Below are 26,608 nucleotides of genomic sequence, written 5' to 3'. Positions count from 1 at the left end.
TAGGAATAGCGAGAGTTGACAATGGACAGACAAAAGGTTTCCTGCATTACATTAACTAATCTGGAATAAAGATTACCCTGCTTCAGTTTTCACAATGACTACCTCAGATTAGAATTCCCAATCCCATGCAGATCTACTCAGAAGTAAACCCCACTACATTTGATGCAGTGACTCTCAAATAAGTAAAGAGATGAAAAGCAAGTGAAATTAATTCCTTTCTGACTTTAGTGTGCTGTACTATTTTTAAAAAATAATTTTTATCATATAAAATACTGCCTCTTCTAATTGTTCTCAAACTACATCGGAAGCAAAAACAGTTTTAAAAGCCCAGGAGAAATGAAGAGCGACTGCTGTTGCCCTACAAAAAAATAGTTTTGCACTCGCTTCCAAAAAGCATGGAGGCAGTGTGTAAGGATGTGAGAGCTGAGATGGGACTGATGTAGCTAAAAGCCAGCTAGAGCAAAACAGAGGAAACAAGAAAAGGTAGCAAAGGGTACATTACATGGGCAAAGCTGATGAAGAAGAGCTGGTGGTGTGAGACCTCAGGCCAAGGTAATTTCTTCACCTCTCTGTGTTTTTCCAACCAGTTCTTATATGCCTGTGGGCAAACGGGGAGAAAAGAAATCTGGATTACAAATCTCAAAATACATTTCCCTATTTCAAGCATGACTTTCCAACAGCATCCTCTGAATGAGAAACCTCCTTTGCACTAGGACAGCCAGACAGTGGTTACTGAGAAATGCACTAAGAAACTCTGCAGTGGTTTGCTCCTGCCTCTTCTTTCCTCGATCCTTTTGGTTGTCTTCCTCCCCTACCTGTTGCAGTGGTAGGGACTTTTATACCTGCCATAAAAAGAAAGACACCAGATCTTCTGAGTTGCACTCTGTTCTTCCGTGGTCTGGCTGGAAGACGCCCAGTGGGAAATGAAAGATCTGAGGTCCCAGCATCATTGCAGAGCCCCTTGTTATGACCTCTCATTCTCCAAGGGAGAGAGTGCCCATCGGCAGAGTGAGAAATAGCACTCTGTTAGCTAAGTTTTACAGGTTTATTCTCCATTTCTCCTCTGCTCCATCCCTTTTGCACAGTTCTGTTGATTACATCTGCATATAAGCTTACCCAGTGTAATCAATCTTCTTTTTGTATCAACATCATCATCATTACTGTATGTATTGTATGTATGTACAGTGGTACCTCTGGTTGCAAACAGGATCCGTTCCAGAGGCCCGTTCGCAACATGAAAAGCCCGCAACCTGAAGCGCCGTATCTGCGCAGGTGCAGGCGCAATTTGGTGCTTGTGCGCATGCGCAAAGCACGATTTAGCGCTTCTGCGCATGCGCGAGCGGAGAAACCCAGAAGTAACCCTTTCCAGTACTTCTGGGTAACCCTGGGATGCAACCTGAAAAAACGTAACATGAGGTATGACTGTATAGGCAGCAGTTTGACCTCACCCCTGGAGGCATACTCCATTGTCTCTCAAGACAGTCGGATGCCAGCAACAGCAATGTACTGCCTTAGACCACACAGTCTTAAGGCAATTTACACCACAGAACAGAAAAAGATCTAAAAACAAATGATCGAAAAATGATCATGCATAAATTCAAAATTACAAAGAAGTTGGTATTTTACATGGAGTTTTCACTCCAAGAGAGCATTGTACCCAAACCACTGAACACGTGTACTTGGGTGAAATTGTGTCTCCGCATGAAAATCTCCCCCACCCAGTTTTTCTTAAACTGAAGGGGAAACATCTAGCAGAAATGCTAATGGACAACTTCATTGAGAGCAGGCACTAACACGCTTAAGATGATAAATTATCATCCATGAAAGCGTGGGGACACAAACACCTACTCACTGTGGGGTAAACAATTAAGAAAGGTACCGTATTTTTCGCCCTATAGGACGCACTTTTTCCCCTCCAAAAAATGAAGGGGAAATCTGTGTGCGTCCTATGGGGTGAATGCAGGCTTTCGCTGAAGCTTGGAGAGCGAGAGGGGTCGGTGCGCACCGACCCCTCTAGCTCTCCAGGCTTCAGGAAGCTATCAGCAAGCCTGGGGAGCCCTGCGGATAGCAGCCTGCTGCCCGGAGCGCGGGGCGCGCTGAAGCCACGGCTGGGGGGGGAATAAATTTTTTCCCCTTTATTTCCCCCCAAGAAAACTAGGTGTGACCTATGGGCCGGTGCGTCCTATAGGGCGAAAAATACGGTAAGTTCAAATGGATTTAGCAAGAAGATATAAAAGAAGAAACGAGGTGGACCATAGTGGAGTGATGTGAAGAAGACCACCCAAGAGACAGTGGCAACAAGGATACGTGGAAAGAGAAAACAGCATGGTGGCTGCAAGTGAGGACTGAGGAGTACCTGCAAGCTCTGATGATTATCAGATTTTGGTACCTGGTAAGCCATGGCAAGTCCCCCAGTATCAGCTGCATTCTCCAGGAGGGTGAAAGAGCCATTGATGCTGTGGCCCTTCAAGGAGTAGCTCTCGTACTGTTTCACAAGACAGTCTATACGTTGTGCCAATGTTTTCATATCACAGGCAAGACAGTTCTCGTGTAACACTGTGAACCGAAAGGAAATCCAGGATGTTTAAGTCCCAAATGGTGATCACCAGCAATGTGTTCCTTGGGAATCGTTCACTAGGCTAGAGTTCACATAATGAGTCCATGATTTCCATTAATTCCTATGGGGAAATTATTAATGCGTACCTGACCATGGAATTTTGCCCTACAGAAGCCAAAATAAACCAGCAAAGCCCAGAAAAAATGCTCTCTGATTTGTTTGATTGCTCCCCCTCCCTCTGTTCCTCAGTCAACCAGCAAAAGGCAAACAAGGAAAAAATGCTCCCTGCTTGGTTATCTGCATGTGGAGCGTGCGCAGCAAACTTTGGGTACTAACTACTCATGTTTGGATTAAGTGAATTTTTTCATAGTGAATGTTGGTAAAGCAAGACCCACATGTATAAGCTCTGTACTCTACAGTCCCTAAAAAGGGGGGGGGGGACTGTATCATCTATGTGGTTACAAACAAGTCAAGTCCGGACTTCGTTTCTCCTTGGGCCTAGACAAATATAGAGTCTACGCAAACCATTTACCATTCAGAGCTCAGTTATTATGACATCATCAAAAATGGAAGATGCCGGGGCGGGGGGATCTCATTCATCCTATTTTTGTTCCTCCATTTAATTGAGGTGGTTGTGAGTACCAAAATAGGGCAGCTTTAAATGTGCCTTAGGATGGGTTAAGGGTTGGGACATGAGCTGGATTGCTTCTACCCGGACACTGAGGTCCAGCGCCGAGGGCCTTCTGGCGGTTCCCTCACTGCAAGAAGCCAAGTTACAGGGAACCAGGCAGAGGGCCTTCTCGGTAGTGGCACCCACCCTGTGGAACGCCCTCCTACCAAATGTCAAAGAGAGCAACAACTACCAGACTTTTAGAAGACATCTGAAGGCAGCCCTGTTTAGGGAAGCTATTAATGTTTGATGCATTACTGTATTTTAATATTTTGTTGGAAGCCGCCCAGAGTGGCTGGGGAAGCCCAGCCAGATGGGCGGGGTATAAATAATACATTATTATTATTATTATTATTATTATTATTATTATTATTATTATTATGTTTCAACTAAAAGGGAGGCAAAGGAGTCAATACAGAACTTGCTGGGTTTTTCAGTAGATTTAAATTCTGTCTTAACTTAAGTTTGCATTTTATACTTTTGGTTAAGAATTGCTAACTGGCTAGCTACCCAATGTACTTAAGCCTTGGCTACTGCTTCTCCTTTGCAAAGCAGCACTGGGAAGGGGCAACGTGCGATGGCCAGGAGAAAGCTGCTTTCTCCCCTTCCCTCTCCTAGCCACTTCCCCGACTGCTAGGGTTCCAGGTCCACATTGGTGAAGAAATAAACATGGCTGGAACAGAGGAGGCTGTGGGTGGGTGGGTGGAAGGGGCAGACAAAACCTCAGGGTGCGTTGCTGGGAGAAGGGTTAAGCATCTCCCTCCTGCCTGTTGCTTCTCCAATGAAAATTGCCTCCTTCCAAAGCCACTTTGCAGCTGAGAAATTGGTGCCTTGGGTTTCAGCACACAGAACAGCTGGGCAATGAGTTGTTCTGGCACTTAGGGAAGTAAGACCCCACAAGTTCAAATAACGGAAGGTGTAGCAGATTATCTACAATGCCTCCCACTACATACCATAATCGTAGAAGGAGTGCAGCAGTTCGTGCGCCATGAAGAACCCCATGGCTCCAAAGTTCACAGCGCTGAAAAACACACAAGACAAGGGCTTAGCGAAACCTCCATGGCTTGAAATCTACAGGCTGTCTATGTGGGAAGCCTGCAAAACATCAGCAAAGGGATGTAGGCTTTGTTTTCCTTCCCGTGGACTCCATATTCTAAGTAAGGTTACAGGGGTTTTTTTCAGATTGTTGAATCAGATTGATGATGGGAGAGCCATCATTATTTGTGCCCACATTTCTGTCTCTCTAGACTTTCTGATCAAACTGCTTTGGCCGTTTTTTGTTTTACTGCTACTTGCAGCATGGTGCAATGGAAGGGCAGCAGTTCTGCGAGCAATTCTGCGCCACTTAGTCCTTACCTGGGAAATTCGGTATGGAAGAAAGGGTTGCGGAACATTCCAGCAGGGAAAACGACAGCGTGTCGCCTCAGTGAATAGTATGAATGAACAGACCACGGGGGAACTTCCCAACTGGAATAGAACATTAAAAAAAAAAAGAGATGGTGAAGGAAGGAATGACTTGGGCTATGATTTTTATTCCACATCTCGTTCCTCCTGATCTACTCAACGGGGCTCACCTTTGTAGTACAGTGGTACCTCGGGTTACATACGCTTCAGGTTACATACGCTTCAGGTTACAGACTCCTCTAACCCAGAAATAGTGCTTCAGGATAAGAACAGAAATCGTGCTCTGGCGGAGCGGCGGCAGCAGGAGGCCCCATTAGCTAAAGTGGTGCTTCAGGTTAAGAAGAGTTTCAGGTGATTGAGAGAGAGAGGTTTCAGAAGGAGACAGGTTTAACATTGGTTAAGAAAGTGAAATACCTGGGGGTTAATATGACTATGGTTAATAAATCTATTTAAAGATAACTATGAAAAGTGTTGGATGGAAGTCAAAAAAGATTTAGAAATATGGTCAAATTTGAAGCTTTCATTGCTAGGCCGCATTGCTGTGATAAAAATGAATGTATTGCCAAGAATGCTGTTTTTGTTTCAAACACTGCAAATTTTGGACAAAATGGACTGTTTCAAGAAGTGGCAGAGAGATATCTCAAGATTTGTCTGGCAGGGCAAGAAGCCCAGAATAAAATTTAAAATACTAACTGATGCAAAAGAAAGAGGTGGATTTACCCTGCCAGACCTTAAACTTTACTATGAATCAGCTGCATTTTGCTGGCTGAAAGAATGGCTGCTTCTTGAGAACACAGACATTTTGGATTTAGAAGGTTTTAATAATGTATTTGGGTGGCATGCATATTTGTGGTATGATAAGGTCAAAGCACATAAAGCGTTTAAAAATCATATTGTCAGGAAAGCATTGTTCAATGTCTGGATAAGATATAAAGACCTACTTGAAAATAAAACCCCAAGGTGGTTGTCACCGATGGAAGCGAAGGCTCAGAAAAAGCTCAATATGGAGGCCAAATGGCCGAAATATTGGGAGATTTTGGAACAAGAAGGAGATAAATTGAAATTGCAGAGCTTTGAGAAACTAAAAGACAAAGTGCGAGATTGGCTTCATTACTATCAAATAAGGGAGGCTTACAATTTGGACAAGAAAATTGGCTTCCAGGTGGAAAAATCAAAATTGGAAACAGAACTGTTAGACCCCAAAACTAAGATATTATCAAGAATGTATAACTTGCTGTTGAAATGGAACACTCAGGATGAAACGGTGAAATCTGCTATGATTAAATGGGCACAAGATGTCGGACATAACATTATGTTGGCTGACTGGGAACAGTTATGGACCACAGGTATGAAATTTACGGCATGTAATGCCTTAAGAGAGAATATTATGAAAATGATATACAGGTGGTACATGACACCAGTCAAGCTTGCAAAAATATATCATTTGCCCGATAATAAATGTTGGAAATGTAAAGAAAATGAAGGTACATTCTTTCACCTTTGGTGGACGTGCCCAAGTATTAAGGCTTTCTGGGAGATGATCTATAATGAAATGAAAAAGGTATTTAAATATACCTTCCTGAAGAAACCAGAGGCCTTTCTCCTGGGCATGGTCGGCCAATTGGTGCCAAAGAAGGATAGAACTTTCTTTATGTATGCAACAACAGCAGCAAGAATACTCATCGCAAAGTACTGGAAGACACAAGATTTACCCACCCGGGAAGAATGGCAGATGAAGTTGATGGACTACATGGAACTGGCGGAAATGACTGGCAGAATCCGAGACCAGGGAGAAGAGTCAGTAGAAGAAATTTAAAGACTATTTACAGAAATACTGTAAAATTAAGGAATGTTAGAAGGATGCTGGAATGAAGTTATGTGGTTTTAGCAGTAATGCTACAAAGGGGTATGTAAAAATGGATTGTTAACAGGTGAGAATGTAAAGTTACAATATATTAAGATAAATTACTAAGATAAAAGCAAAAATGGTAAGGATTTGCTGAAACAACTATTGAACTAGAATACAAAAAAGGGAGGTGTGAGGAGGTCAGGGAAATAAGTAAATGAAAGATAAGACATGGAAAGACTGATTTGTTTTTAATTGTTTTTATTTTTCTGTATTTTGTATTTTGTGTTTCTTTCTTTTTTCTTTTTTCATTATTTCATTTTTGTAACTCTTGTAACTTTTTTGAAACTTTAATAATTTTTTTTTTTTTTTAAAAGAAGAGTTTCAGGTTAAGAACGGACCTCCAGAACGAATTAAGTACTTAACCCGAGGTACCACTGTAACACTATAGTACAGTCATACCTCAGGTTGAATGTGCTTTGGGTTGAGCACTTTCGAGTTGCGCTCGCGGCAACCCGGAAGTAACGGAGCGCATTACTTCCGGGTTTCACCGCTCGCGCATGCGCTGATGCTCAAAATGATGTCACGCGCATGCGCGGAAGTGGCAAAATGCGACCCGCGCACGCACACACGCGCCGTCGCGTCTTACGTTGCATTCAGGATGCGAATGGGGCTCCGGAACAGATCCTGTTCGCATCCTGAGGTACCACTGTACTGGTTCAAAAAGAGATGCACTCATCATATTATAGCCAAAACACCAAGGGATGAGTTGCAATTGTGAATGAGCTATCATGGGAGCTTTCATATCACTGGAAATTATCTCATATGTGACAATTTTTCATTGAAGTTCTCTCTCATATTCTCCTTCCTGCCACCAAGTGTTAAGTCATTAAGTATATCTGATTTAGGGACGCGGGTGGCGCTGTGGGTAAAACCTCAGCGCCTAGGGCTTGCCGATCGCATGGTCGGCGGTTCGAATCCCCGCGGCGGGGTGAGCTCCCGTCTTTCGGTCCCAGCTCCTGCCCACCTAGCAGTTCGAAAGCACCCCTAAGTGCAAGTAGATAAATAGGTACCGCTTTATAGCGGGAAGGTAAACGGTGTTTCCATGTGCTGCGCTGGTGCAGGCTCGCCAGAGCAGCTTCGTCACACTGGCCACGTGACCCGGAAGTGTCTCCGGACAGCGCTGGCCCCCGGCCTCTTAAGTGAGATGGGCGCACAACCCTAGAGTCGGACACAACTGGCCCGTACGGGCAGGGGTACCTTTACCTTTTACCTATATCTGACTCAGGGATGTTTCTAAAACGAGCCCTATCTGAACGACTTCGCTGCTTTTGGAAGTTCCAAATTATTTGATCATGCACTACTGAGTTAGCAATCTGCTGGACTTTCTTCAGACCACAAAGCATGAACTATGATTTTGCTGGCTACCGCACATGTACATTGGTTCGATTACAGAGTAAAGAAGATCTCGATGCTACCACATATATGTGCTAGTGGATTAGTGCAAAGATGCATAATTAATGCTGTAGCAAATTGTGATGTGCCAGTCCTGGAATTAATTTTTGAAACTCTCCATATTAAAACAAGACACATAGAATGGGAGTGAATACACAAAACAGTGAAGGGACTGAATGGAGCAAAGTCACTTCTCCTTGTTATGTATCACTGTCTGCCTTGCATTCACATAATCTCTCCATCATCGTACAAGAAGAACATACTTATCCTGTAGATGGGGATTGATGAGTCTCAGGGAGAATCTCTTCCTCAGAAACTTCAGGCAGGCAACTACATTATGGAAGAAGTGATCTTCATAAATCTCCAGCTGAAGGAAAAATCATGCAATAAGATTAGAAGGGGAGATGGAACAAAATTTATTGGCACTCTTAATATACAGACAAAATGTAAAAGTCAGGTGCATTAAAAACACACTAAAAGTTTATTGAATATATTGTAGACAAGTCATTTTAAAATATGGCAAAATATAAAACTATGGAACGCAATAATAAAATATAATAGTGACTGAAAGACAGGCAGAAGAAGGACAAAACAACCTGATGTGGATTAATAGCACCCCAAGGGCACAATCCCATACCCTGGTGGGAGCTTGCATAGTGGATGAAAACTCTGGTTTGCAGCTCTTGCTGCAGGTTGGTGCAATGAAGAGGCTTGGACTGGGCCCATTTCCATAACTTGCAGGCAGCTGGGTTGACTTTGGATTCAGCAGATCCTTGACTAACCCACCCCCCTCAACACTCCATTTTCAGAGTACATGCTAGTGAGAATATCACCTGCAGTAGCTTCAATCAAATAGTTTAGATGGGCACAGTCAGGTGTTCCATGGTAGTAGACACACACCCACACACCCACACACCACTGCCAGAAGGACCCCATTGCCTTGTCCAGCTCCTACCCTGCACAGCAAACTGCAGGTTTGGATTGCTTTGTAAACTGGCAAACATGTTTCACTCACAAGGCAAATATTAATAAGCAGATTAGCTGCTCCAGTGTGGAACCTGAGTATGCAGTGTATCAGGCAGGCTTGTCTGAATATGGTTTCATGTTTGTCTGATTTAAGCAAATACTGTGAGAAAATCCTCCAATCACTAGACTGTTAGGATCTAAGCAAAAAAACATGCTCTAGTTGAAGTTTCCAAAAATCCACTGTAAATTCCTGGAGTATCCAGCCACACATGAACAAAATATGCCTACTCCCTGTTTTTCTTGCGCTGGATGATTTGAAACTTTAACTAGAGGATCTCTCGCCATTAGCAGTGGCAGCAGCAACATGGCTTCTTTCTTTCCCCCTAATTGTGTTGGCAGTCTGGCCACCATTTTGCACACACACACCCCCCCCAGTGCCCCAGAGCTAGCATCCTACTGTGTATATGTGGGTGGGAAGGTACGGCAGATGCCGTAAAAAAAAGGTTGAGGAGTATTTGAGGAAAATGTCAAACTCATCTCTCTTGGGGAGGAGCCAATGAGATAGTAGCCACAGGCTGGGTTCAAATGTAACTGGAGAAGCATGAAACAGAGTTCCAGGGCAGTGAAACTGAAACCTTCCTGTACCACGGGAACCATCTTTCAGGAGGAAATACCATGGAACTGCAAGCAATGTTTGATCCACCTACCTCTTGGTACTCATTGTTAACTTCATCTGTTTGGAGGATGCTTTCTGGGTAGCCAATCTCCACCTGGAGGCTATAAATCTAAAAATACAAGAAAATTATTAAGAGGACTGATGTTGTTTTGCTTTGAACATCCAGTGGCACCTTTTAAATTATACACATGAATGTCAGGCTTGGGGAATTCTCTCCCTCCCCCGGTGGAAGCAAGAAGCAGGGAGGAAACAAAGATAGTCCTTCCTAATGAGTTTATTCAGTCATCACGGCGGGAGACAAAGAAATCCAGTCATTCCCCATTAACGAACGCTGCGTTCTGCACTCTTAACGAATGCTGCGTTCTGGGAGAAGGGGGCGTCAGTTATGCTTTCCAGTGACGTGTCAGCTGGCTGCTCTGCCTTCCCCTTCTCCTAACACCTCATAGCTCTGCTGTTCGCTTGTGTCTGAGCTGTGATCTTGCTCAGAGCCCTACTGTAATTTGATACTGCTTTCCCCTTCTCTGGAAGCTACAAGAGAAGGGGAGGGCAATCTCCACCATTCCTCCTCCTCTTCAGTCCAGTCCCTGACAATGAATGTGGAATGTAAACAAATTCTTCCTCCTGAGATTTATATATGTGACTATTACTCAAGACCTGGTCCAGAATGCACCTCCCATATCCCTTCACTAAGGTGGATAATGCAAGCTCAGAGGTACACAGACCTCTGTCAAGGACTGTAGGGCTTGAACCAAAGACCTTAAGAGTCTGTTGCTGGAACTTAGGCTGGTGAGCAATCTAGGGCTATGTAGCTTCAAGCTCAGATACTGAAGAAAAGGAAGTATGTAATATCAGTCCCTGTGACTAGTAGACATCTAGTGAGGACTAGTATAAATACTAGGAGCCTGGTCAGCTCTTGACTTGTCAGTAAATTAACCCTTCTGCCTGCTACATTCATGGATCCATCTGTGGCCCAACCACTGATCTTAAGGACTTTGAGCTGGAGAAGATGGTTGTTCTCCAGATTTGGATTCTCATGAAGCCACATACCCACACCTTAGTCCTGATAGCCATCCAGGCACACATACATACTTTCTCCTTGGCCTCTTGGCGGGCCTGACTTCCCATCCATTCCACTTGATCCAGGTGGCTGTGGATGGCATCTCGGATCTCAGAGAACATCTGCTCAGCCTGGCCAGAGAAAGTACGGAAATCGCACGATTAAGGAAACACATCAGTTGCATTTAGACATAATGCTACACCATAGTTTAGTGTTACATGAACAAACATCAGGTTCACGAGCCGCCCATGCAGCTGCGAGGAAAGGACTGGAAGATTTTGCTTCAGTTTTCACGTAACTGCTGTTTGTTTTATATATTCCGTAAACTGCCCAGAGTGGCTGGGGAAACCCAGCCAAATGGGTGGGGTATAAATAATAAAAATATTATAATTATAACTATAATGATTTACAGACCTGGACAAATTGTGGTTAATCTTCTGGGGGAGAGGGAAGCTAACTTTAAATCATATTCAATTAACTTTTATTCAGAGCAGACCCAGGGAAATAAATGAACATGACTAACTTGAGGCTCTTAATTCCAATAGGTCTACTCTAAGTAAAACTAAGTTGACTAGCGCCAAACATTTCTGATCCTGTCTTGTTTCCCTAAGCCATAGTTAACATTAACATCCGTTCAGGGTTCACACATAAGAAAAAATGGTGGTTAGTCAAAATGGAAGCAAACGCTTGATGCTGGACAGGAAGAGGAAATGGGGAGCCATAATTCTGAGGCCCCCCCTTGCACATAATCCTAAACTATGGTTCAACCAAAGTCATTGCCATAGAAATGCTGTGTCACTGGCATTCTTATTATTAATTTCATTTCTATTCTGCTTTATATTGGGGGGGGGGGCAATCTCAAAGCAATTTACGACCTACATTAAAAGACCAAAATAAAACAATCCAGAACAAAGCATTACTGAAGAAATTCAAATTTAAAGTATATATTTAAAGACAATTAACATCCATTCAAACATAATTAACAGGAAACCAAAATATCCTAAACATTTGTTAAAAACCACGACAGAGGAGGTCAATTGTAGAATGCACATTTAGCGAAGTTAACAAAAAAATTATCTTAAATCTTTCAAAAGAAAGCATTACTGAGCGAAGTCATATATAAAAGGAACATTTGAAACAGCATAACTAGCAAAAGAATAAAATGTTCTCATAAGCATAGAACCTATCTACTGCTGTAGGGGAATGAACCCTGTTTTACTGAGCTTGTTAACCTGCCTCATCAATTCAGTATCATTCAACATCATACTGTACTATATCAGCCCACATGGCCTGGCCTACCATCCAATGTTAAAACCTTCCAGAGCCACAAACAATGGCAGAACCCACTGTGCACTTCCCTTTGCCCTCATAAAGGTAGCACAGCTGACTCACATCAGGATAACGTTGCTGTGGACAGGTATTTTATCTAGACCTAGATTTCCTGCATCAGTTATACAGGGACCACCAGAACAAGCAATAAGAGATGCACAGAGGGATTTGCGAGTGGGCAGAGAAGGCAGGTTTTCAAAGCCTAGGTGAAGCAGCCAGGAGATGGAGAGATTGTAGAAGCTCAGCTAGAAATAAAGAACGGATATGAAGCAGGGGGGAAAGGAGAAGCCAATGCTGTAAAAACAAGACTGGGAGATGTACCGTATTTTTCGCCCTATAGGACGCACCGGCCCATAGGACGCACCTAGATTTTTTTGGGGGGGGGGGGGAATAATGCAGCTTCGGGCTGCAGGCTGCCGCGGCAAGTCTTGCAAGCCCAGCGGGACCTCCCGCCGGGTGCGCAAGGCTTGCGGACATCTGCCCGAAGCACGGGGCATGCTCCGCAGTGCGCCCCGTGCTTCGGGCTGCAGGCTACCCCCCAGCTTGTGCCCCAGCTTGTGGGGCTGGCGACGGGGAGAAGCGCGCTTCTCCCCGTCGCCAGCCTCCAAATCAGGTCGGGGGGACAGCGTGAAGGCGCGCTGCGCGCTTCTCCCCGCTGCCAGACCCACAAGCTGGGGGACAGCGGGGAGGCGCAGCGCGCCTTCCCGCTGTCCCCCGACATGGTTTGGAGGCTACCAAGGCTTCCTGAAGCTTGGAGAGTGAGAGGGGTCGGTGCGCACCGACCCCTCTCGCTTTCCAGGCTTCAGCAAAAGCCTGCATTCGCCCCATAGGACGCACACACATTTCCCCTTCATTTTTGGAGGGGGAAAAGTGCGTCCTATAGGGCGAAAAATACGGTAGATGCCTGGGAGCAGAGTACTCAAGGTGACCCTAAGCCATGCTTGGCATAAAGTAGTGGATGTGAATTCCTTACTCTCCAGCAGTATCCCCCCTGCCAGAATGTGTTCCCCCCAGACCAGTCAAGAGTCAAGATCAGCCACTGCACTTAGGTAGGATATTAGGCGAGAAGGGCAGCAGGATAAAGGAAAGCGAATCTATGTCTGGCATTGTTGAATACCTACGAGATCCTTGGCCTTCTGGGGGAAAATCTCCTGCACAACCATCTTCCCAAGTATAGGGCCAAAGCACGTGCTGGTCTCATGTAGGCATTTTCTCCAACGCTCAGCTCTTACCTAAAATGGAAAGAAAGAAAGAAAGAAAGAAAGAAAGAAAGAAAGAAAGATGATGGAAGCTCTCCTGAATAAGTCCAAAGATGAATAAGAGCTACGCAAGAGTCTGCTGCAGCTGTCCATGCCCCCTACAACGCTGACATTAAAATATCTAGCTTGGGAAAACAAGAGCAAATGCTGAACTAAAAATGCCCCCCCCCCCCGTATGTATGCGCGCGCACACACACACACACTTCTGTGGCCCCATTCAACCCATGATCCTCGGCTCCTTGAAAAGTTCTGCATTTGGGGCTTGTCCACACATCCGCTTTTGTCGTCCCTAGAAAGCATGGGTCCAGGTGGTTTTCTGTTTGACGCACACCTTTTAGACATGGCTCCAAGCAGTTTCCCCCTTGCCCTGCCCCTTTCTGAGCAAAAACCTGCTCCTTAGTGCTAACTGGAGCAAACATCTCTCTGGGGAAACCGAAATTGCTGTTTGCTCCAACTGAGCACTAAAGAGCAGTTTTCCCTGGGGGAAAACAGGAAGTGTGGCTAAGCCTTTCGTCCCTTCCTTGAGCGCCAATGCCCCCTAATGCCCAAGTGGAAGTTTCTAAGCGGAACTTCCAGCTCACTGTTAAAATGTGGGAGATAAGGGAACTAAGCTCACCGTTTCTGAGTTTGTTGTCCTACTATTCAACTTGTCTGTCAGTTCCTGATGAGCTTCCTCAAATTGTCTGTCCAGAGCTGGGGACAGATTCCTAACCAGATAGAGTATCATGTAGATCTGTAGTACATCCCTGCAAAAAAATAAAATAAAATAGAACGTGAGCGGTTCACTTCATCACAGGTGCATTTCAAATGTGCAAGAATAAGAAGGCACAGGTATGAGCAGAGCTTTTTTCAGCCAGTGCTCACAGGAGCTCAGCTCCAGCACCTCTCAGGTGGGCGCCATTGCCATTCTAAGAGAACAAGGGAGAAGTTCGTGGTGAGCTCCAGCACCTCTTTTTCCAAAAAAATAGAATTGGGTATGAGGTTTACAGAACCCTAAGAGAATGGGTTTTAAGTTATCCAATAGTACTTCTGGCCCTAACTATTCCCATACCAAAAAAAAAATCACTGCACACCACTGTGTAGCACCACACACCAGCTCCTCACCTTTTGTGCCGCCATTCTCCAATTAGTTGCGACATCCCTTTCAAATATTCCATGTCATGCACAGCAACTGGTTGATACATGTTCAGCTGCACCGGGTAGAAAGCAGCCTGGAGGCACAACAGCCAATCAATGGCAGGAGCCTTTTCCTTAAAAGAGTTTCAAACAGAATTAAATGATTTTACAGGGGAAAATAATTACAAAATGCCCAGTAAGCATTGCTTAGTAATGGTTGTTGAAGTGAAAGGCTCATACTGTGGGTGGATGAATGAATGAAGAACATACCATGCACTGGAATGGGCGGTCAGATCCTATGCCCATGTTCATGTGAAAGTTCAATAGTGCATACTTCCTTGTAGGGGCAAATGGGAGAGGTAAATGGAAATCTACTCAGAGGAGACCCATGAAGTGCATGGACATGACGAACTCAGGCCCATTAATGGGTCTACTCTACTGTAAGTAGAATTTAGTTGGATGAAGCCCATAAAATAGAAAGCACCCACCCATAAAATAGAAAGCACCCACCCAACCCTCGCAACCAGAACATGAAAATCTTATTGGGAAGTATATCAGTAAGATGCTGTAGGTCTATAACTTACGCGAGGGTTAGCCTCCAAGGATTGTGTCTAAAGCCAAAATCGCATATAGTCAAAACCCACTAGGTTCAATGGCAGGCAGGATTGCCAAAGTCATTTTTTTTTCAGAACCCTGCCCACTTCCCTCCCACCCCCATTTATATATTTATATTTATATTATGCTGTATGCATAAAGCTGAATGCACACAAGTTAAATGCACGTAACCCGCAGGCTTACTGTATAATGAGTGCAAAACCAAAAGAAACTTGCTGAAGCAGACCGAAGATCCTTCTACAGTGGTACCTCTGGTTACATACTTAAATTCGTTCTGGAGGTCCATTCTTAACCTGAAACTGTTCTTAACCTGAAGCACCACTTTAGCTAATGGGGCCTCCCGCTGCTGCCGCGCCGCCGGAGCACGATTTCTGTTCTCATCCTGAAGCAAAGTTCTTAACCTGAGGTACTATTTCTGGGTTAGCGGAGTCTGTAACCTGAAGCGTCTGTAACCCGAGGTACTACTGTAATCTAGAAGTGGCCAGCTACATGCTTCTGGGAATCCCACAAGCGAGGCATGAAGGCAGTAGTACTGACTGTATGCCTCTTAACTCCCGTTTTTCGAATGAAGGCTACCTCTGACTCCTCCTTTTCCCAGACCCATGCTTCTTCTCTTTCTCCTTCCATGGCAACCAGACACCCTTCTACTTAGCTTGCCTCTCTATGAAAGAAGACTCAACTGATCACTGTCAGACATTTCAAAAACCTCCTAGTGCATTATAATATAGATTACTCATGAACAACAAAAAATGGAACCATTTCAGAAAAAAAGACCAGTATGTCCTGTAAGGGCAGCCTTCATCAGATCTCCATGATGAATAGGATGGGAGGGATTCAACAACACACTGTGCTGAATGTGCCATTAGAAATTCAGCTTGCCAGATTGAATGTTGCCCTCTCCCCCCACGTACTGTTCTGGAGTTCTCCAGACACACATACAGCAAGCCAGTTTTGGGGGCACTGGGATACATGGAGAGAAAGCCGCATTGTGCAAGCAGACATTCTTGTGCAGGGTATCTGTTGACGGAACTTGTTAGGTGAATACCATCTGACATATTTGTTATTCTCCACTAAAAAGTAAAGGACCCCTGGATGGTTAAGTCCAGTCAAAGGAGACTATGGGGTGTGGTGCTCATCTCGCTTTCCGGCCAAGGGAGCCAGCGTTTGTCCACAGACAGCTTTCTGGGTTATGTGGCCAGCATGACTAAACCACTTCTGGCACAATGGGGCACCGTGACGGAAACCAGAGTGTACAGAAATGCTGTTTACCTTCCCGCTGCAGTGGTACCTATTTGTCTACTTGCACTGGAGTGCTTCCGAACTGCTAGGTTGGCAGGAGCTGGGACAGAGCAACAGGAGCTCACCCTGTCGCGCGGATTCGAACTGCCGACCTTCTGATCGGCAAGCCCAAGAGGCTCAGTGGTTTAGACCACAGCGCCATGTATGGCTGCAGGATGTATATATACCTGCAGCTCCTTGATGGTAGTGGAGTAAAATAGCATCCGTTTTTCCTTTCGCATCTTCAAGGGCGTAACTGCCTTCTGGAGGTTGGAGATAAAGGAGAATGCCAAGGCGATGTAAGTGGTGGTAACGTCTGTACGCCCTCCCATCAGGTGTCCTAGCTTTGTGAGGTACTGGAAGTACAAACGCAGAACCTGTAAACGAAACCTTGCTGTCAAACAGAATCTCCATCTCTGAGGCATTTGATCCATTAGACCAAAGTATAAAACTCTTCAGATACCTCCTACTCCTCCCTAGACCCCTTTACTATCCACCTTTACTATCCACTATCCTTGAATTCAACCCATACTTAAGATTAAAGGTAAAAGGTAAAGGGACCCCTGACCATTGCGGAGCTCATCTCGCTTTATTGGCCAAGGGAGCCGTCGTACAGCTTCCGGGTCATGTGGCCAGCATGACTAAGCCGCTTCTGGCGAACCAGAGCAGTGCATGGAAACGCCGTTTACCTTCCTGCTGGAGTGGTACCTATTTATCTACTTGCATTTTGACGTGCTTTCAAACTTCTAGGTTGGCAGGAGCAGGGACCAAGCCACAGGAGCTCACCCCGTCACAGGGATTCGAACCGCTGACCTTCCGATCGGCAAGTCCTAGGCTCTGTGGTTTAACCCACAGCACCACCCGTGTCCCTCATACTTAAGATTAAGCACTCTTAAATATAATGTAGGTTTCTCTGGCCAAGATTATTTCAATCAATGCAGACATTGGAAGGTGACACATGCCTTTTAGTTACACCATGTTTGGATTACTGTAATGCGCTCTGTGTGGGCCTGCCCTTGAAAAGTGCTCGGATACTTCAACCGGCACAAAGAGCTGCAGTCGGATTGTTGGCCAGGGCTTGTTATAGGGAGCATACGACTCCCTTGTGAGAACAGCTTCACTGGCTACCAGTCTGTTTCCGGGCACAATTCAAAGGGAAGGTTGTGACCTATAAAGTCCTACACAGCTTAGTTCCAAGCTATCTGAAAGACCGTATTCCTTCATACGAAGCTACCCAGGTTTTGAGATCTTCAGGGGAGGTCCCTCTCTTGGTCCCGCAACCTTCCCAGACATGCTTGGGGGGGTCACAAAAGAGGGAACATAGCTGCTCACAGAATTTGGAACTCCCTCCCTAGAGAAGCTAGACAGGCGAAGAGACTTCCGTGTTCCACCAGACTTTTGTGAATTGACTGCATTTAATTCCAGGGCGAGTGCTGTGCTGTTTTTAATTGTCATTATTGGTATGTTTTAAACAGATTTTATATATGTATATAGTTTTAATTCTGTCAGTGTTTAATTGCGTTTTAACGATGGATTTTTCTATCTTGTTTGTATCTGTAAATTGCCTTGAGTCCCATCAGGGTAAAAATAAATAGATAATAATATAGCATATGTTGCCTGGGGTCTGAAACCAAGTTCCTGGAGGTGGGACCCCAGCATCTTATCTTCTGTGCCACAAGGTCAACCTGTTAAATGACGAGCAGCTAGCCTGCCACCTCCTGCTCTTCGAGCACTGCCACAGCTGATGGCCAGAAGATGGCACTGAAGGTACAAGTTCCACCAGGTGACACCTCCAAGCCAATCCAGTTCTATTTGGCCCTGTAAAGGCCAAACTGACTCTGGCCTGATTTCCCCATATGTGCCGCTTTTTGAATTTCTATTTATCTTCAGACTAGCAGCCCTGGCACACAGGCATGGGCATAGCCGGGGGGGCAGGGAGGGACAGCTGCCCCCCTAAATCAATAATAATAATATTGGGTGGCTCCCAACAAAATATTAAAAACATCATAAAACATCAAACATTAAAAACTTCCCTAAGTTTCCCTAAGAATTCCCTAAGAATCCATGACCAGAAAGAAGAGGAGTTTCAAGAGGACTGGAGGAAATTCAAGGACTATTTGAATAAATATTGTAATATAAAAAATTAGAAATTACTTGAAAGAAACAAATAGGCCTAGGATTAAATTAAGTCATAATTAAATAAATGGGATTTAGAATGTTAAGAAAAGTGAATAAGATGGACTATAATTGGAAATTGTTTTAGTTTAATAATGATATTGGAAAGCTGTTACTTTTAATTACAAGGAAACTCAGAAGGGAGGGATTTGAGGAAGTCAACCAAGATGGTTAAAAGGTTGGATTTGTGAAGAATTAAGTTTGTTGTTATTGTTTATCTGTTTATTGTTCCCCCTTTCCCCCCTTTCTTCTTTTTCTTTTTCTGTTTTTGTGTATCATCTCACTTTGTGGTTTGTGTTATCACGGTGTAAAATTTAATAAAATTTATTAAACAAAAACAAAAAAAACTTCCCTAAACAGGGCTGCCTTCAGATGTCTTCTAAAAGTTTTGTGCTCATTATTTCCTTGACATCTGGTGGGAGGGTGTTCCACAGGGCGGGTGCCACTACCAAGAAGGCCCTCTGCCTGGTTCCCTGTAACCTCACTTCTCGCAGTAAGGGAACTACCAGAAGGCCCTCGGAGCTGGACCTCAGTGTCTGGGCTGAACGATGGGGGTGGAGGCGCTCCTCCTGAGGTTCTGCCCCCCATAACAAAAGGCCTGTCCCCCCCCCAAAAAAAATCCTGGCTATGTCCATGTCCAGAGGATATGTTTGCACATGCAAATACACTTCCTCAATTCTCAGCAGTTCCATAACTTTCCAAACAATGGTTTCTCAAACAACACCAAGGCAAGCTGGCTGTGGAAATACTCCACCAGTGAACCAACTGTCATGTAGGACTTTTTACCTGGGAATAAGTCCCTTTTTTCTTGAACTGTGTTTCTGGAGGCAGCTCAAAGTCTGGATGGTCAATCTGAGATAGGAAGACATGGACGGAATAAATATGAGTTATAGGTGGGATAACAAAAGAAACCAATAGCCAGAAGATTGTGGGGGTTTAATGATGCCAAAGTTGCAACTCATAAGGGAAGGGGAATACAGTGAATATTGAACTCTATGGAAATCCCTTGAATGGAAACAGCAGGGCCCGCAGCAAATGTCTACCATGTCAGCGATTGCTGTTTTTAATTGCATTTGCACAGGTGGCCATTTGATATGTATGCACATTGCACACACGTATACAGTGGGATCTGCCCCAGTGCTCCCTAATCAACTCAAGTCCAAATTGTACCACAACTTGTACTTTCTCAGCGCTCTGTATGCTTGGCTGTGTATTGGACAGCACCAAAAGGTAGACAGCTCTGGACCTGCTCATTGGTTTCTGATTCGCAGTTGTTTAAAGGCTAAACAAGGCTGCTGAAATGAAGGCAGCTAACCAGGAGTAGAGTGTTGGGTGAAAGGCTTGTGGGCTCAGTTCAACTTGGGTACTAAAAACAAAGAGCTAGACTCTGAATATGACCTGTCAGTGGTGCCTTGTTCTTTAATTCTAGCTCTGTGTCTTTTGCACTTGGCTCAATTTGTGGATTCTCTAAAACACAAAACAGATGCAGAACTCTGCCCACCCACAGCATGTACTGACTGGTAGCAGCTCTACAGGATTTCGGGCAGCAGACTTTCTTAAAATGCTCCCCTGTATGACTGTACTTCTCATGATCCAACTCTGACAACTAACTTTTGCCTGCTGGTGTTCCCTACCTGGATAATATTGGTGCTTGGATCAGAGGCATTGGGTCCCACATAGGCTTTGAAGAAAGGGAACGTATCGTATTTTCCCATGAGCATCTGAAGAGTCTGGTTAAAATCTGTCTCCTTCCAGGTTCCTGTGATATTCCAGCCACCAATCTGAGCAAAGACAAAATGAGAGAGTTGGGTTTTGTTTTTCACAATTTCGAATAAATTCCACCTGAGTGATGTATGAGGAATCAATGTTTGATTGATGTGAATGTTATGATCACTTTATCAGCTACAGAAAAAGAGAGGAAGATTTGTGATTACTATAGCACCATCAATATGCATGGCACTTTGCAGATTGGCAAAAAACCAAACTTGAGAAATCCTTTCCCAAAGGTCTTGCAATCTAAATTTCAGTAGTGGGAGGCGCTGAAGGAGGGGAAGAGATAAAGGTAACAAGGACAAATGAGAGCAAAAGCCAAAAGGTGTATTAGCCTCAACTTGAGATATAACAGGAAATAAGGGTAGAAAGATAGGATAGGGCACATTGTAAGGAATGCTGGTGTTTTATGGATACATGCCAAAAACGAATACAGTGGTACCTCGGGTCACAAACGCTTCGGGTTACAAACACTTCAGGTTACAAACTTCGCTAACCTGGAAGTAGTGCGTTGGGCTGAGAACTTTGCCCCAGGATGAGAACAGAAATCATGCACCGGCAGCGTAGTGGCAGCGGAGGCCCCATTAGCAAAAGCATGCCTCAGGTTAAGAACAGTTTCGGGTTAAGAACGGACCTCCGGAATGAATTAAGTTCGTAACCCGAGGTACTACTGTATTGATACAACCTACCAAACAATCACCAGCTCATTAGTGACATGAGATGCAGGTTTATGAGTTGAACTTTTCCAACTTACTTGTTGTTTTATTCTACTGCTGGTAGGAAGAGGATGGGCCTAGATATATTCAAGGACATATCTGTGCAAGTGCAGGGGTATATGTGCACATCTGTGTGCAATCATCACCTTATCTATGAGCTCCTCCAAAGGCTGAGCACCTCGAGCTTCAATCTGTTCTGTATTCATGCAAGAGGTGTAAAACTGTACGGCTTTCTCCTTTGCTGAGCTGTTAAACCCCAGGTGTGGCTCTTCTGAGGAAGAGAAGGGAGGTAACATACAAAAAATGGTTGGAAGTTAACAAGCTGCCTGCATCAGGCAGAGCAAATTAACCTGGAGATGGCAGAAGATAAAATGCGCAGTGAAACAGCAATGCTGGCAGTCTGATCAAGAGGCAGAACCAATGCCGCTCTTAGTCATCCTGCTTCTTGGCCAGTCTCTCTTTTGCCTCTGTCCATATAGTATACATAGGAGGGACCCGGGTAGCGCTGTGGGATAAACCACAGAGCGTAGGTTCGAATCCCCGCGATGGGGTGAGCGCCCGTTGCTCGGTCCCTGCTCCTGCCAACCTAGCAGTTCGAAAGCACATCAAAGTGCAAGTAGATAAATAGGTACCGCTCCGGCGGGAACGTAAACGGTGTTTCCGTGCGCTGCTCTGGTTCACCAGAAGCGGCTTAGTAATGCTGGCCACATGACCCGGAACCTATACGCCGGCTCCCTCTGCCAATAAAGTGAGATGAGCGCCGCAACCCCAGAGTCGGCCACGACTGGACCTAATGGTCAGGGGTCCCTTTACCTTTATATAGTATACATAGCCAAGATGGGCTGCATACTACACTGGCAAGAAGGCAGTAGGAAGGTAAGGGGACGTGTCATTGCTAGTTCTGAAGTCTAGACCCTGATGGGGAATTTTGCCAGTTGTGGCTTCTACTGTCACTGTAGTTTTGTGACCTGACAGTGCTAAAAGGGCAACGAGGACCAGAAAGCAGTGGGTGGTAGTGATGGGGCTGAATTTCAAATGTAGCGTAGAACTAATTAGCAATTTCTTATTAGCTATAAGAATTCTAGCTGTTTACTTAGAATAGTGCAATCAACATGGCCAACACTTTGCACAGTTCCATGATTAAAAAAGGACAAGTCCCTAAACTGCAAAACATGCAATATAACTTTTGACAGTGAGGAAGACATCAGGGGGAGGGAAGGGGGCAAGAGGAATCAAAATAAGCAGGAATTAAAAGGAATGGATATATGGGCATGTACAGTCACATGTGCTTAGGCTCAGTATATATTAAAAACAACCCCCTTCCCCTTAAAGTACATTTTGGTTCAGCACATCGCAACAGCAGGAAAATGTTACCTAGTGGTGGCATTACCACATCAAAAGTTAACACCTGAAATGGTTCTGTTCAAGGTATGGTTCTTTTAATGATGGATGGATGCACCAGTTGGATGAAACTTCTTGTGATGGCATAGGGTGAACATTATTAGTGCTAGTGGTGCATATGTGTTCTTGTGATGGATGATGTCTTGACACGTCTTATTGGAATAGGTTCCTCACCCCCCACCACAATAGTAAAGAATTCTGAACACGGCAGCCACCATCTGTCTCTTCTCCTTACCTAAGAACCGCCTCATGATCAGCTGGTTTTCTTCCAAGAGCACATCAAAGACATTCACCAACGGCATGTTTAGCCCCCGCGTATGGTTAGCTTCCCAGTTGCCACAAGTGTAGCTGTAGAAGTCGTCACAGGGATCAATGGTGTTGTTGTGGGAATTCAGCAACCTCAGCAGGAACGCAAGGCATGTTGTAGTGTTGCATGTTTCTGGAGAAATGTAGAGACAACTTTTAGCAGAGAATAGGCAACGGCTGTAGGGAGGACAAGGGAAGTGTGCAAAATCGATGTTTTGCTCAGGCTTGTGCTGACTTGTCAACATAGCACTAAATTAGGGTTGAGGAACTATGCAGTTACACTCCAATTTCCATCAGCCCCAGCCAGCAGGGCCAATGGTCAGGTGTGATGGGTATTGTAGTCCAACGACTTCTGGATGGCCCCAGCTTCCCCAACACTGTGCTAAAGCCATGGTTTAGCATTACATGTGGACACAGCCACTGGTCCCAGCCACTGGCTGGCTACATTTCAAAGGGAGCGAACAAGTGATAAGGGGAAATCCCTCATATGGACAAGAAAAGGGTAAGTCAGAGGGAAGGAGTATTCTAGTACCTAGGTTACGTGTAACAGCAGTGAAGATAATGACTAGCAGGAGGCCAAGGAAAGCGATGAACAGCAGAGCACAAAGGAACATGATTTTGGCTTTTTGATGTCTTTTCACAACCTCTCCTGAGTCCTCATATGCCTGAAATTACAAGAAAAAAAGTATGTGAAAACAGAGCCATCACTTCTTCTCACTTAGGGGATGTGCTTGTGCTCTTCTCTTCACATCACATAGAATGTATTCATGAAAATGCTTACATGAATGCTTACAGCGTTTGGAACATCTCTTTTTAGAAAATATATTATTATTATCATCATCATCATCACCATCACTTCTGCTTCATTCAAACTTCTGCTCTTGTTTTAAACAATCACTTTCCCCCTCTTAAGGTCTTTTCTTCTCATTCCCATGCAATAGTTTGTTGTTGTGCAAACTGCATTGATTTTTCCTCCCCAACCCTTCCTTGATTTCATGCAAATCCAGAATTGTGATAAGGAACTACGGAGGGGGGGGGTGCACAGTGACATTCTTACATTTTTATTATTTAAGGAAGAAAAGTCCAAATTCATGTAAAAATTATGTTTCCCGTATGTGACCCGTTCTGTACCTTCACTCGTTTGGAGAAATAAATAGCTCCAGAATATCAGCAATGCCCAAGTGCACTGCAAACAGCCCCAACAGAGATCTGAATGATTTCAAGACTTCCAGAACTTACCTTGGGTTGCAACTTGCAGTTTTTTCATACTCGCCCTGCAACATTTCCAAAGAAGAAAATATGGATACCCTTATGAATCTCTAAAACCCCATTCTCATACCCAAGGATCGCTGCCTGAGCTCTCTCTCTCTCTCGCACCCGCAATTTCCATCCTGTATTCTGAAAGTTGCATTTTAAAAATGCAAAGACATTTAATGCAATATTTAATATCCAATACAATCCACCGTGGATCATCTGGCAATACCATATAAAAAGCAACAATATTTACTGTCCAGATAAGGCCCTACTTTGTAGGGTGGGAGGGTCGCTGGGTGGGAGGCAGGACACTGGAATTTTGTAACCATGTATGTGTGAGAACATGTACAGAGTCAAGATGCATCTCTCCCACCACTCAAATATCTAACATCAAGGAACCTGGGAAAGCAGGCTCAACCTGAAAAACTCAAGTGCATGTGTGTGCCTGCTAACAAAATTGTTAAAAGGTATTTCTGGCATCTTCCCAAACGGAAAAAGAGTTATAGCGTTCTACAAGAGACTGGTACCAGAAAACAAGATAAACAGGGACAGTTGGAGTGTAGTATCTTTGACATAAATCAAATCTTTGGAAAACTAGGACATAAGGAAACTTAATAGACTACAGCAGTACCTCGGGTTAAGTACTTAATTCGTTCCGGAGGTCCGTTCTTAACCTGAAACTGTTCTTAACCTGAAGCACCACTTTAGCTAATGGGGCCTCCCGCTGCCGCCGCGCCGCCAGAGCACGATTTCTGTTCTCATCCTGAAGCAAATTTCTTAACCCGAGGTAATATTTCTGAGTTAGAGGAGTCTGTAACCTGAAGCATCTGTAGCCTGAAGTGTATGTAACCTGAGGTACCACTGTACTCTATAATGACTGCACAGGTGCATCAACAAAAAGTGGCAAATTTTTAAAAAAGTAAAGAAAACATTGCATTCATATATCTCTTGGAGCAAAACTATTATAAGAATAAAAGGTAAAGGTAAAGGGACCCCTGACCATTAGGTCCAGTCATAACCGACTCTGGAGTTGTGGCGCTCATCTCGCTTTATTGGCCGAGGGAGCCGGCGTACAGCTTCCGGGTCATGTGGCCAGCATGACTAAGCCGCTTCTGGCGAACCAGAGCAGCACACGGAAACGCCGTTTACCTTCCTGCTGGAGTGGTACCTATTTATCTACTTGCACTTTGACGTGCTTTAGAACTGCTAGGTTAGCAGGAGCAGGGACCGAGCAACGGGAGCTCACCCTGTCGCGGGGATTCAAACCGCCAACCTTCTGATCGGCAAGTCCTAAGCTCTGTGGTTTAACCCACAGCACCACCCGCATCCCATATTCTAAGAATACCCATTGCTTAATTTATAAAAAGAGAGGCCTCTGGCCTAGTATGGCTGTAGATGACCCAGGGGGGTGGAACGGTATTCTGTACATGCTCAAATGCACTACCATCTTAATCATTAATTAATCTGTCCTAAAAAGGTGGGCCTGGCATTGAAAACTCACAAAATTCATTATTGACCTGTGGATCGGGATGCTGAAAACAAATACTGTTTTGAAATTTCAAATTCTGCATTCCAAAACTCGCAACGTAAAATCTTAATGTCAGAAGTCTAGGAAAAGCCGTTGTAACCCCTGACCCAAGTTATTTTGGAGCACACAGACATGTACCAGCTGGGAAGATACGCAAACAGAAGAGGAAATGCAATTGGGTAAAAATAAGAAAAGCACAGAGAGAAAAGGTGGCTTCTGTACTACCTGCTGTGGAGTCCTCATGATTTCACTGCAGAGTCTTTAGCGAAATGTGTGCTCCTGAAGATTCCTTCCTTCCTTCCACCTTCCCCTCAAGGGCTTGCAAAGAATATCATTCCAGATCAGAGACAAAGCCTTCCTTTCCTTCCCTAGCTGGAGGCACAAAGGAGGAGGAGAGGCAGAGAGGGTTGGTCAAAATAACATCTTTCAAGAAAGCAGAACTTGGAAGCTTCTTCCAGCCCTCCCCTTATAACACCCTTTCCTCCTGGAACATACAGCAGGTCATAGCCACTTTTTTTCCCTGCCCACCATTTCCTTCCTCTTCCTGCAGTATAACTCCATTGTGTGAGGATGGATTCAACACTGCATGCAGCCTTTGCCTGCCCCTCTCCTTCCCGTGCACAATTATCTTGTGGGTCACAAACATTTGACGTTCATACCTTGGCAGCCCGTGGCTCACACTATCCTTCTGCTGCCTCTTGAGTCCTGCCCATCTTGCAGCAGCTTCATGCGCCTGCTTTGGTCTGATATACGGGCTGCTGCACGCTGCTTGTTTCAACCTGCTACAATGGGGCCCTCGGGCCTCTTTTAATAATCAAAGTAGGAATAAATGGGAGGTGTGAATTCCATTGATCCTTCTTTTTCTCCTCCACTCCCCCTAGAAGCAGGGGTAATAAGCTAAATGCAATCACTCAGACCTTCCAAGTGTCCCTGTTTTCCAGGGACAGTTCCGGATTTACAGAAGCCGCCCTGGTTTCTGATTTGATCCCAGAATGTCCCACTTTCCCTTAGGATGTCCCTATTTTCATTGAAGAAATGCCGGAGGGTATGGAGTCATGGGCGTAGCCAAAGGGGGCAGGGAGGGACAGCTAAATCTATACAAATCAATAAAAATACATAGCAAATACATAGCAAAAAAAATCCTGGCTCATGTATGGAGTTATGCAATCCCAGAGCCAAGGAGATAAGTAGCTATTCAACCTTTAGAAGACATCCGAAGACAGACCTGTG

The 26,608-nt window shown here is 44.6% G+C and overlaps 1 protein-coding gene across 7 annotated transcripts in view; it reads right to left on the bottom strand.

The window, feature by feature from the left end:
- The window catches only part of KEL (Kell metallo-endopeptidase (Kell blood group)), a 28,177-nt gene extending 1,981 nt beyond the window's left edge, over nucleotides 1-26,196 (bottom strand). Inside the window, exons 1-18 of one of the 7 annotated variants that reach the window (XM_083593257.1) lie at nucleotides 26,038-26,196; nucleotides 25,604-25,750; nucleotides 23,129-23,261; nucleotides 22,526-22,729; nucleotides 21,036-21,160; nucleotides 20,038-20,184; nucleotides 19,190-19,255; nucleotides 16,417-16,605; nucleotides 14,324-14,469; nucleotides 13,836-13,965; nucleotides 13,082-13,192; nucleotides 10,664-10,762; nucleotides 9,606-9,683; nucleotides 8,196-8,299; nucleotides 4,584-4,694; nucleotides 4,181-4,248; nucleotides 2,390-2,556; nucleotides 503-598 (exon numbers count right to left, since the gene is read on the bottom strand). In XM_083593257.1, coding sequence (XP_083449383.1) covers nucleotides 503-598; nucleotides 2,390-2,556; nucleotides 4,181-4,248; nucleotides 4,584-4,694; nucleotides 8,196-8,299; nucleotides 9,606-9,683; nucleotides 10,664-10,762; nucleotides 13,082-13,192; nucleotides 13,836-13,965; nucleotides 14,324-14,469; nucleotides 16,417-16,605; nucleotides 19,190-19,255; nucleotides 20,038-20,184; nucleotides 21,036-21,160; nucleotides 22,526-22,729; nucleotides 23,129-23,261; nucleotides 25,604-25,621 — 1,992 coding nt within the window. In that variant the 5' untranslated portion in view covers nucleotides 25,622-25,750; nucleotides 26,038-26,196. The other 6 variants (XM_083593263.1, XM_083593261.1, XM_083593260.1 and 3 more) reach the window with 6 other exon arrangements.
- Between the last annotated feature and the right edge of the window lie 412 nt (nucleotides 26,197-26,608).

This window comes from Podarcis filfolensis (assembly GCF_964270895.1).
Source record: "Podarcis filfolensis genome assembly, chromosome: 17".
Taxonomy (NCBI): domain Eukaryota; kingdom Metazoa; phylum Chordata; class Lepidosauria; order Squamata; family Lacertidae; genus Podarcis; species Podarcis filfolensis.
Note: the sequence above shows the minus strand (reverse complement) of the source record. Positions and strands in the feature narration are given on the sequence as shown.